The sequence below is a fragment of the Pelmatolapia mariae genome, linkage group LG14 (assembly GCF_036321145.2).
Source record: "Pelmatolapia mariae isolate MD_Pm_ZW linkage group LG14, Pm_UMD_F_2, whole genome shotgun sequence".
In the NCBI taxonomy this organism is placed as follows: domain Eukaryota; kingdom Metazoa; phylum Chordata; class Actinopteri; order Cichliformes; family Cichlidae; genus Pelmatolapia; species Pelmatolapia mariae.
In genome coordinates, this window is record NC_086239.1 from 9,327,873 (window position 1) to 9,340,782 (window position 12,910).

General features: G+C 38.6%; 1 protein-coding gene across 1 annotated transcript; it reads left to right on the top strand.

Annotated features, from left to right (window-relative positions):
* The first annotated feature begins 7,812 nt into the window (after positions 1-7,812).
* si:dkey-243k1.3 (endonuclease domain-containing 1 protein-like) lies at positions 7,813-12,116 on the top strand. The gene is made up of 7 exons (XM_063494091.1): positions 7,813-7,955; positions 10,175-10,194; positions 10,592-10,611; positions 10,721-10,821; positions 11,017-11,131; positions 11,273-11,429; positions 11,725-12,116. Exons 1-7 carry the CDS (start codon positions 7,813-7,815, stop codon positions 12,114-12,116), a joined length of 948 nt encoding a protein of 315 aa, XP_063350161.1.
* The last annotated feature ends 794 nt before the right edge of the window (positions 12,117-12,910 follow it).

Below are 12,910 nucleotides of genomic sequence, written 5' to 3' on the forward strand. Positions count from 1 at the left end.
TTTCGGTCGTATACTTTCCATCTCCATGCTGAGAAAAACTCCTCAATAGGGTTCAAAAAGGGAGAGTACGGTGGAAGAAACACATTGATCAAATGCTGCTCATTGTGAAAACAAATGCATATTCTTGGACCTCAGTGAAAGCTCACATTGTCCCAAATGATATGGGATGCTGCTATACTTGTAACTAAAATACCATTTAGTTATAAGTATACTTGTATACATACACTGTAAAATCTAATTAGTTCCCAGAACTCAAAAAAATTATGGAAACTCGTTGCCTCAAAAAAATTGAGTAAAGCTTAGCTAAAAATGACTAAGTTAGGACAACTTATTTATTTTGAGTACTCTGTACAAGCTCATTTGTTCCCAGAACTCAAAAAAATTGGATCAAGTTTACGTAAGATGACCAAGTTAGGGCAACTTACTCATTTTGAGTACACTGTACAGCCTTGTTAGTTCCCAGAACTCAAAAAAATTATGGAAACTCGTTGCCTCAAAAAAACTAAGTAAAGCTTACTTAAGATGACTTTTAGGACAACTTATACATTGCAAGTCTGCAGTATTAAGAATAACTTGATATTTCTGACTTTCTGACAATACTAATTGTTTACCTACTGACAAACATTTCAAGTTCAACTAAATGAAAAACAATTTGTGGTAACCTGAATATGATTAAAAATAATTAACAACAATTTTTGTAATGATGTTAAAATGAGCCCAACTTTTATTTTCAAACACAACAAAGTACAACAGCCAACATACTGGAAACTGTTCTGCTGAACAACAAACAATTATATTGCCATCACTGTTATAATCTTACAATGAAACAAAGTCTCAGATGTAATTATTCTGAAAATAAGTTTAGGCCTACCACAAGCTTGTTTTGTACTTACATTACTTATATAATCAAAATAAAATATTTGTTGTTCTGTCACAAGTGCAGTCTCTAATTTAAACAACACATTTGTTTTTCATTCCAACACATGAGCTGGAATGTTGTAATATTTTAAGGATGGCTTGTTTCCAGTCCAGGCATTACTGCCTGAATGACTATCATGGATCGAGGTGATCCAAATGTAAGTGCAGAAGAAAGTCTTTAACTTCCCTTAAGTACAGTGGCAGTGGATGTGGGTTGGAGATGCAATGAGCTTGAACCTGCAGGCGACCATCTTCACTGACCACACCATCTGTGACGGAGGACTCATCTCTCCTGTTGTCCTGCAAGCAAACAATCATATTTTTGGAACATGAACTTAATTGCTTTCTTAAAACATTTTTTTCTGCATTTGGTATAAAACAGACTCCAATTTAGACAATCTCAGGCTCCCTCCCCACCGGAGAGGTGACATTCAATGTCCCAATTGTCAGTCTGGATAGCCCTGACCACCACCCAACATACAATAATGTCATGAAAGCATCATTTTAAAAAGGGCTATGCAAACATGGGCAATAACTTTCATTCTAATGATGTGCAAAATGATTTGGGCACAAAACAAATTTTGCTGTTCGAAAACTTGCAGACTTCACTATATACAGTGTAGACCCTCTAAACTAAGTTTGAAGAAATGCAGACCAAACTGTTGTTGTTTGTTTACTTACACAGCATGTCTTGTAGAATTAACTGGAGTCACAGCAACAGCATAGTGCAGTCATATCTCAAGTCTAATAACAGAAGACAGGAAAAGATCAGTAAAGAAACAACTTCCCCAAACCAAAGCACAAACAAAACAATAAGTAAAACAGGCTGATCTAAAGTATGATTAAAGTTCAGCCTGATTAATATAAATGTCACTGACAGTTGCTAATATATTGGAAAACCAAAATACTTACCACTGAGTTGATGTCTTTCTGTCCAACAACAGGAGTGCTGGTCCCGAGCCTCAAAGACAGTAAGAAGCAAGCAGAGGGAGAAAAAAACAGAACATATTTCAGAAACTGATTTGATCCTTAATGGCTGTGCAATCACTGTAACATAGAGTTTGCTTATTTTGTTAAATAAAGGCTAGATTTGGCATTAATAGATGCCACAGATGTTCTAAAGCTGCCACAAAGCATAAAAAAATGGACGTCTCCGAAAACGTCGGAGCATTTTTGCAAATATGTGATGTCTTGATATATCGAGCAGATATTTGAAATTTACACAGCTACATTCTCGCCTGAAAATATCTTAAAAGTTTATTTTGTGACCCAGAAAAAGTAATAAGTTTTTCAGCCGCGCTCCTCCGCCATTGCCGCGCTTAAGTACGCACAGGCTCCGACAACCGTGGCCGACAAATGCGATTCTGCTTTTCCCCAGACTACCCTTTCTGGATCACAAAATAACCTTTTAAGATATTTTCAGGGGAGAATGTAGCTGTGTAATGCTCAAATATCTACTTAATTTATCAAAATATCATATATTTGCAAAAGTGCTTCCACGTTTTCGGAGAGCTCTGTTATCCACCCCCCACACCTATCCCACCCCTAACGGCTGCACCTCCCAAAGAATTTTGTCTGGGCTCTTATCTCACTTATTTATTTCAAACGATCAACAGAAAATTTCACCGACATAGTTTTATGTAAGGTTTTTAAGGCTGTGGTGTTAATTTTTAAGTAACATGAGCCCAGCGGCAGCAGCAATGCTAGGCGAACACTAACTAGCTAGCAAGATTTTAAACCTGGTGCTAAACTAAGAGAAGCCACAAAATCAGTTTGAATAAGAGTAAACATTTACTCACCAAGTCAGTGTATCAGGTAAAGATCCACAGTAATGACAACAATAGTCTCTTGAGCTGACGCTTCTCTGGGTTTGCTCAACATATTCCATAACAAATGCACCGTGAACATGCGGACTGATCCGCGAGTGAGGAGGACGGTAGTCACGTGGCATTTTCAAAACACATCTTTCATCCTTCCGCCCAGAGAAGCAAAACTTCCAGCTTACTTAGTTTTTCTAAGTTAGGACAACTCAAATTAATCGAGTTTATCAGCGTTTTTGCATAAAAAGTACTGGTAAGTTATTTAAATTGAGTTCTAATAGCAAATTGATAAAAATTGAGTTCAGCCTATTTAATATTTTTAATTAAACACAATATTACATTTTACAGTGTAGCACATGTATACATTATACTATTTCATTTACAGAACTAAAATTAGTTTATTGTGTAAAGAGAATCTTTGAGCTTGACTCAATGGTTAGGCCTCATGTTTACATCTTCATGGATGAAGCTGTATTCAGTGTAGCAAAAAGCAGAAGAAGAGGTTGCAACATGTGTTTTCAATTTTGAGTGGTAGTATGTTAATGATGAAAACAGTGTGTTAGTTGTGTTTAACCTCTGTAGCCTGTGTGCACCATTCTGGGTACAAGTGTTAGGATGCCTGGGTCGTCGACCCAGTGTTCTGTGTTTTTGGTTCTTTGATTTTGTTTATTTCATTATATTCTAGCTTTGCCTTATAGGTCATAGGATTATTCTTAGTTTAGGTTCTCTGTGTGGGTTTTGTTAGTTTTTGTGTTCTGGTTTTCTGTCTGTGATCCATAGTTGCTGTCTCCCCTGTCTGCTGTATCCCCGTGTCAAGTCTGCATCTCCGTGTTTCCTGTTTTACTTTGAAGGTCCATGTCTTATGTTAATGTGTCTGGTTTTGCTTCCCCTGTCTCGTTAGGCCTGATTTGCCCCAGCTGTGTTTCCCTCCTGTTTCCCATTCCCTGATTGCTCCTCTGTGTATTTAAGCCCTGTGTTTCTCTGTGTCTGTGTTGTGATCTGCCATCATATATGCTGTGTGTTCTGTCTGCCTGTGTAAATTATTTGTGTTCTTAGACTGCGGAAGCGCATCAAATCCGACTTTTTTGTCTGCTTGTTCACACTACAAATAAAATGTGACAGCAAACGCGCTCTAGTGTGAAGCCTCAAAGTGGCCCCCATGCGCAAAAGAAGATGTCACACACAACGCGCTAGTGATGGCCAAATGAAGCTTTCTGAAGCACTGAAGCTTGTATTGAAAAACGGTTCATTACTCGAAGCTTTTCAACACAGTCCTCTCCGGTGACATCTGGTGGCGAAAATTATGAAGAGCAGCTTGAATCTGCAAAATAAAACGGACTGCTTAATTATCACTGCTCACTGCAGAGTGAAGTTCTCTCTGATATTGGGCCACCGTTGCGTTGCTTTGAACATGTAATTTTTTTTCCTCGATTGGGGGGCTGAAAAAATTGTAATGCTCATTTGCTTAATACATTTTGATCAATAAACTTTCCTTATGTAAACATGCACCATGGTGTGGCCTTTCTTTGCTTATGACTCCTTGATGTTGGTAAATACAATACGTGAGCAATATATATAATATACATATGATAATGTACAGCACATTATGGAGTATGCTCCTGCTGTGAAGTCCTGCCTCCATCTACTTGTGCATTTAATCACTGGACAGCTGGACAGGTATGTTTATACAAACTATTAGATTATGCCAATTGTCCTATACATATTTTTGACCTAGGGGTAGGATTGATTGTGTACTGGAAAGGGAAAAAGCTTAGGGGGCTGAGTACGGCTGGGTATCGTCACTGATTTGTAGAATCATTTTGATTCGATACAGGATCCGATTCAATTTGATTGGAATCTGGAAAGTTTTGCCTCAGACAGTCAGAAATATTACAATTCTGATCATTTAGCAGTATATATCCATATTTTTGTATCTATTAAAAGAAAGCTGACACTTGTGAGACTTAATTAGAGATGTAAACAGAGAGTCATGAAACCTGCAGCTGCAGAAGCCAGCGGAAAAAAAAGGTAAACACAGCGCGAACCCGCCAACACATCAAAATTTAATTCTGACGCGTCGGGTCCGCGCTCTGTGTTTACATTTGTATGTTTTAGCTGTTTGGTGTTTGACGAAATTTTGTGAGGTTTAACCTGAGATGCTGGTGTTTCAGGCAAAATAACGTTTCATTTACAAATCGACTCAGGATTTTAATGAATCGATATCACTTTTTTAAATTTAGAATGGATTGTAATCAGAAAAGCGATAATCAAAACCCACCCCTAACCGTGAACTTGCAAAGTAAAAACATGATCTATGTAAGGTAGCCCTTTTGTTATTTTCATTTAAAAAGAGGATTAGTTTTACTGTGCGCTGGCCGAGTCTGTTTCTTTTCTTAGAAATAATTTCTCCTGCCCAAGAGAAAATCCTCTCGCATGGAACGGAAGAGGCTGTGGAGTGCAGAAACTACACTGCAAGTTGGTAGATATGCAGGTATGCGGTCTTATGGGTCCTGCAGACTATCACCTAAAAACAATAAACAAAATGATTTTCTAAAACGTGTAGCAATGTAATTTACGTATAGTGTCAAATAAATTTTTGGTCTTTATTAGCTTTAATTAACATGGTTAACAAGTATTTCTAAAGTCATATGCTGTAATGATATTTACATTATGAAAAGATGATTTTGGACATTTCAAGTTTTTCACTTCTGCAGATAAAATAAATTGAGCAACATCAACTCAAAATCCCACGAATGATTCACTTATAAACCACTGAATCACTTGTGTTCTAAATGAAGCTTCGGACATCACTGATCACGTGAATCTGGCCAAACGACACAGTGCTTCAGCAGTGTGTTGTTTTTTGGGTACACACCGGAGCGCCAGCTTCAAGCGGGCCATCATTAGTCTAATGGATAGATTTGATCAATAAACCGTTCTTATGTAAACATGCACCATGGTGTGGTATTACTTTGCCTGTCACTTCTTGATGTTGGTAAATAAAGTAGATTCAAAATACATATAATAACATACAACACATTATGGCGCATGCCTCTGCTGTGAGGTCCTGCCTCCAGGTACTTCGCTATCTGTCAACACACTCCACAAATCCCGTGAACGATTCACTTCCTTATATCCATTTGAATCAGGTACCGAAGCAGTTACGTGCGTAATGAAGCTTCGGACGTCACTGGTCACGTGACTTTTGCCAAACGAAGCAAGCCTCGACACAGTGCTTCTGAACCAGTGTGTTGTTTTTTTCGACACACGCTCCGGAGCGTCAGCTTCACGCGGGCCATCACTACAACGCGCTCTGTTTAGATCCAGACCAAACAGTATTGTTTGACTGATGGCCTTAATATAAAGACTTTTGGACTTTATGTTTCCCAATTTCGCTTTAAGTTTAAAGTTATTGTGTTATTTACATATGGCCTAATAATAATCCTTATTGCTGTTTTAGAGAGGAGCGGTGCTTCAAAGGATAGCTGCAGATTTCTGTCAGAATCTGCAGATTATACAGTACAAATAAAATGTTCACATTTCTCCAACATTGTCTTCCCAACAGTTTCACTAACATCTACACTGGATGGCCAGGAAGCGTTCACGATGTCTTCTCGGCGCTGATAATTGGCGTCTGTCTTGTGTCAGCGACGTAAAAGACAGCTTTAATGCGACATGACCATTCAAACAGCAGTCGCTTTCTAAAACATCAGATATGTATCAGATTCAGTACCACATACGAAAGTGACCCAGGTCGGATTTGAAAATATCGGATTTGTGCCATTCACACTGTCATACCATGATCGGATATGGGTTGCATACGGTCAAAAATGTCGGATTTGATGCGCTTTCGCCTGCAGTGTGAACGTAGCCTTAGTTTTGTTCTGTTTGAGTTCAGCATTAAAGCTGTTTGAGTTCACGTTTGTCTCCGGAGTCTGCACTTTGGGTCCTCCATTTCACCACTCCTGCCTGCACACTAGTGACATTGTCCCGATTCGTGATTGAGGTGTGAGACAAACGACCACTGGTCCAAGTGCATCAAAACAATGATTTTATTAAACACATGTGTGGGAAGATACACAGCTCTATATGGTCAACACAGATCTCCGTCACAGCATAAATTCCAAATGGTTTTATTATGTCAGGGTTCACGCCCCTTCTCGCGTCAAAAAGAATATCACATGCACAGGATATAATTAATGACAGCTAAACAAGTTTCCGTGTTCAACAACATTCTGCCCTATATGATTGTCTGACTTCTCCAGATGTTTCCTGTAGACTTATTCATGGCATGCTTATCTTTAACACCATCTGCATCACTAGTTGCTAAGCAGAGACAAAGCAAGATGTGTTTCACCTTTACCCTAGAAATTTTACTTCATGTCTGTGTGTATGTAGGCATGTTGTGCATTCATTCACAGCACTCCAAGTCATTCCTACAATATATCAGTTCAGACATCACGCTGAACGAAGCTTCTGACCTTCACAGGACTGAGTGCTTAACTCTCTCATGAGCACATATGCAATGTGTGTAATAACATTATTAAAACTGTATGTTTAATAAATGGAATAAATGTTTTCATCAACTGCCACTGCTCAAAGCTTAATAAAAAGGATATAAAAGAATAAACATGATATAAAAATGATATAATCCCCACACCATCCAACTGGTCGACTCATGGTTCGAAGCATTGTGATGATTCATTGGCTCTGCTGCGCCATCAAGTGGACGATTAAAGTCAAATAGGCTCAATGACTTTAATGATGTGATGTGAAAACCTCTAAACTTAATAAATAAATTGTTTTCATGGTTATTTATCACGAATATTTTCTCAGTATGTCTGATATAAAAGAGAAAATGGAAACTATCAGGACAGAGTTTTGGTATGATTGTGTAACTGTGTAATCATGCTTATGTACATCTGGATAATGACACAAACTAGTGTGTGGTGCTTCACTTTTTAATAAACTAAAAGACAGAAATCAGATTATAAGATCTGTGGTGTTGTTTATTTATATTATGGTACTTATCATTTGTGATATTTATTACTGTGTGCATACTTTATTAGGAGAGATGAGATCTAAATGTTGTGAAACTGGTTGTGGACTTCGGAAGGTCCAGAGCAGGTACACTGCCAATTCAGATAGAGGAGAGGAGCTGGAGATGGTCAACAAGTACAAGTACCTCGGGCTGTGGGTGGACAACAAACTAGACTGGTAATGCAACACTCAGCACCTGTATAAAAAAGGCCAAAGCAGACTGTATTTCCTCAGGAGGCTGAGGTCTTTTAACATCTGCAGGAAGCTCCTGAGGATGTTTTACCAGTCGGTGGTTGCTGGAGTACTGTTCTATGTTGTGGTGCGCTGGGGGAGCAGCACAGCAAAGAAGGACTCATCCAGGCTGGAAAAACTGATCAGGAAGGCTGGCTCTGTGGTCGGCATGAAGCTGGACACTCTGGTGACAGTGGCAGAGAAAAGGACACTAAAGAAAATGCTGGACATTATGGACAATGCTGGGCATCCTCTGCACATGGCCATAAACAACCAGAGGAGCCTGTTCAGTGACACGTTGCTTCTCCCAAAGTCAAGAACCAACAGACTTAAAAACTCCTTTGTCCCACACGCCATCAAACTGTTTAACTCCCCTCTGGAGGGGAGAGGGAGGGGAAACAGGAGGACAAAGGAGTGGGGAACAACTAAGCTGTAGTGCCTATTCACTGTGCAATACTTTTTGTTAATATCCAACGGTGCAATAGACTCACATACTTGAAATGTGCAATTCCCTTGTATTCCTATTTATTCTATTTATGCCTTTTGTATACTCTGTATACAAAAGGGATAAATATATAATATATAACTCTCTGTAGTTATATATGTGTATATATGGTATATTTCTGCTCACATTCTGTAACTTCTGTCGGTGCTGTGAAAACCAAATTTCCTGGAGGAATCCACCCGAGGGATTAATCTAATCTAATCCCTATTATACATTTTTGATCTACACACATGTTGCTGCCACAGACATCGCATGCTCGTATGTCATTGTCATGAGACACTCTCATAAACAAAATCACGGTTTAGTAACTCAGTAAAGCAGCGAGCTCACGAGAAAGTAATAGTAATCTAATTACTTTTTTGCAATAGTAATCCCTTACTTTACTTGTTACTTGAAAAAAGCAATTAGTAATTAAAGAGTGTTACTGCTCGTCTCTGGATAGTACCTGGTACCACTTACTTTTTTAGCACCTACTTCAGTGAACTGAGTTGGTTGTAATGGATCAATTGTAATGGAAAACAACTGAAACTGGCTAGAGTAGAGTTGTCTTGAGTTGAGCCAACCCAAGTAGGTAAAGTGGAAAAGAGGCTATAGATGCCATTTATGTGCAAAGGGAACAACCATTTTGGAACCAAGAATCTGGCCTAAGGGTCCATCTTTCACAAGCTTACAATACTTTGATTGCATCTATTCCCCAACTCTCTGAACTGTAATCATGGACTTTAATCAGTGGTCAAGACAGTTTACATATTAATGATCATGAAGCTGAGTTTATGGCTCATTGTTAGGAAATGATGCCAGTTTTTGTTTGGGAAAACATGCAGTCAGCTGAGACCAAAGAAGTCACTTTGATTAGTGATGAAATGTTTCTCCCACTCTAAGCGCTGCTTCCAGATGAACAGTATCAACTTTCTGTGATGACCTCTTAGCCTATTTGAGTAAATGGAACAAGTCAAAATGCAAACAAGTTGTTAGATTAATCAGCTGAACTAAATATATTGGATATCTGTGAAGAGTCCATATGTGAGGTTTAACTGTTGCTCATGTTGTAATCGTGGGAAAATCAGCACATGAACAGACAGCACTGTGTTACCCAACCAAGAACTGATTGTTGGAGAGTGTAAGTAAATCTGTCAAAACCACATGTTAGTAATATTCCAGGAGGTGATCTGGAGTGCAAATAACTGCATTGGAAGTAAGAGTGTTTTATGTTGTATGAGCCTATTAGTAGGGAAACAGTGTCTCGTCTACCAATCATTAAAAACATGCAATTTTCTGCCTGACATGCAGTGAAATGTTCTTGTTTCCAAGGAATCAGACAGTAGCTAAAATATTTACTGGTTTTACTGTGATTCTTCATTTCATACAGTATTAGGCAAGAAATCAAATGCACAGCATGGTTTTAAACCAGAAACAGGAAGTGTTTGTTTTGAAATACTTTGAGGTAAAAGTTTTCTAATCAAAATGTAATTTTGTCAGAATATATTTAGAGCATAAAACATATTTTGGAATACTATATTACTGCTGATATACTCTTTCTTTCTTTTTTTTTTTTTTTTTAAACAGAACACTGTACTCACTTGTACTCAAGCAAGTGACTAAGATTTACTCACACTCTCACTATAATAGTGCTAATTTTACCATTTTCTACATCATCTAGTCAGCCGCACCCGCTCTTTGGTAAGCAGATTCTGGTTCATTCCACACAAATATCATGTGCTCAGATAAAACTGGACAAACAGAGTGAAAGGTAGTGGTGAGAAGTCACATATAAAAGCCAGTTTCTTCAGGGTGAACTGTGGCAGCAGACAGGTGCACCAGCAGGTGAGTGGAAACACACAAATATCAACACAGATGGTCCAAAGCAGCAATTAGCTTATTTGTACCATCTACATGATGGCCTGAGCTATATATAAATGACAGCATTTACTTTGTAACATAGCGCCTTGTTGACTAAAGTGTTATTGCTTTGTGTTTTATTCAGGTCAATACTCTCAGACACCACACTTCTGATCCAGAATGCAAACATTCATAACGTTGTGTGCTCTTCTCCCGCTCCTCTGTTTTGTCCATGCAGATGTTGTGGAACGTTTTGAGGTTTGTTGGTTTCTTATTCCAGATTATCAGAAGAATTAAATATGTGTCTTGTCAAATAGCTTCACTTATGTTACTATTAATTATTATGTATTTTATCATTTTGCCCCAGAATGCACCAGAATGCATGAAGTACTTTTACAAAGAAAAGGTGCCTGAGTTGGGAGCGTCTACATCTGGTGCTGCCCGCCTCTGTCAGCGCTTTGTCAACAGGTAGTAAACCGGCAGAAAGAATACTTTAAACCTGAATCAGCATACACAGCATTGTAATGTGTACTCAGATTACTGCTTTTCTATGGTATCTTTGAAAATCCAACTGCTGCTTATCACTTTTAAAACAAAAACTTTCTTTGTTCTTTATTTATCATAGTAGCACTTCTGATCTATTGCTAATATTTGCACCATCAGGTACCACTTTGCCACACTGTATGACACCATCCATCGCATTGCTGTCTACTCTGCCTATCAATTCCAGCCCAGTAATGGAGGCGGCAGGGAGAACAGGTGGTTTGTGGAGCCACAGGTTTGTGCCACACGAGCTTCTCTCATGTCAGAGAGAAAGAATGGAGAATACAGAGTCATAAAATGTACATTTTCTGTTCTTTTAGACATTTTTAGATTGTAAGGAATTAATTATTTGCTATCTTGTTTCCATGCATCTTAGCTGGTAGATCGGTCTTGGCAGGGAGAGATGAAAGATGGATACTGGCTGGGGCAGGATCACCCTGGTGTCTACCTTGGAGAGAGACAAGCTCTGAATGAGGACTTCACATATTCAGGCTTTGACCGTGGTCACCTCAATCCCAATGGACACCATGCAGGTAGTCGAGGACGGATTGTGTGTTTTTCAGGAGGGTAGACAGTAGATGGCAGTACAGGACTGGGGAACTGTTCTTGGCTGCAACAGCTGAGGATAGATAGACTTAACTAACGAGCAGCATCTCCAGCCTTATGTTTCAATGTTTTCTGCTAAACATGCTTGAAATTTATAATTTTCTAAAATATTTTAATTGCTGAATGAAAATGACTAACCCACTTCTTGACTCATCGAGGCTCTCACCTTTTCTTTGGACAGAGAGACTTTAAGCTTGTCCTTCTTTTCCTTCTCTCCTGAAGTCCCTAGCCGCAATGCCACTTTTACCCTCACCAATGTGGTTCCTCAGAACCCCAAGCTGAACCAGAATGCCTGGGGGAACCTCGAGTCTCAGCTCACTGAGCTTTTTCTGGAGAAGTGCCCTAAGGCCTACGTGCTGGTCGGTGCCATTCCTTCTGCAGACAGCTGGATTGTTAAAAACAATGTTAAGCGTGTCAACATCCCAGACTACCTGTGGAATGCCTACTGCTGTGTGGACAACAATGACAGACCCATTCAGAGCGGCGCTGCCAGAGCAAGAAACACAGAGGACAACTTGGTGGAGCAGCTCTCTCTGGATGAACTGGAAACATTCTTGCAGCAGTTCACGGCACAACCAGTGGGAGAGTTGTTTTACAACAATTGTAGAGCATAAAAGCAATGATGACAGTAAATTTAAGGATCTTTTAATGGTACATTGTTGTTTTACAGCTTTTAAACCAATGAATCCTTACTATTAGATGTTAAATAAATGAATAAAAATGAGAAGCACAAGGATAATGTGGTTATTTATTAGTAATTGTGTCGCAAAGGAAGGCAAGAACGTTGTGCAGTCTACAGTACTGTATTCAATGTACACACTCGGCCCAATCGAGGGCCTATGATAAAGACAGAGCAACAACAGCAGTCTTAAACCTGTAATTAAAAAAGTTTTTATTTCATATTTATATCCTGTTCATAGCCTGTACATAGCTTGTACTCACTACAGCCTGTACATACTTAAAGTTATAGAATATTCATAACATACTTCATACCGTGTACATTATAACATATCATAATAGACCCATTTCTGTAATATACTTACATATCTATATTATTGCTAATATATATTGTAATATATCTATATCACGGCTAAAGCACTTCTGGATGGATGCAAACTGCATTTCGTTGCCCTGTACCTGTGCATGTGCAATGACAATAAAGTTGAATTCTATTCTATTCTATTCTATGCTATTCTAATTAAACTGTAAATGCTGTCCTACAGTGAATAAGCTGGAAATTGGTGATTAAACTGACTCTCAGGAGGTGTTATATTAGCTACACTTTAAGCTGACATAAATGTTACATATAAACCTACAGCTTAGACTTGCAAAGTAAAGTTTAGATTGACTATCATTATGAGAAAGGCCAGGCAAAGCTTAACATTTTTCATTTAAAGGCATTTAAAAT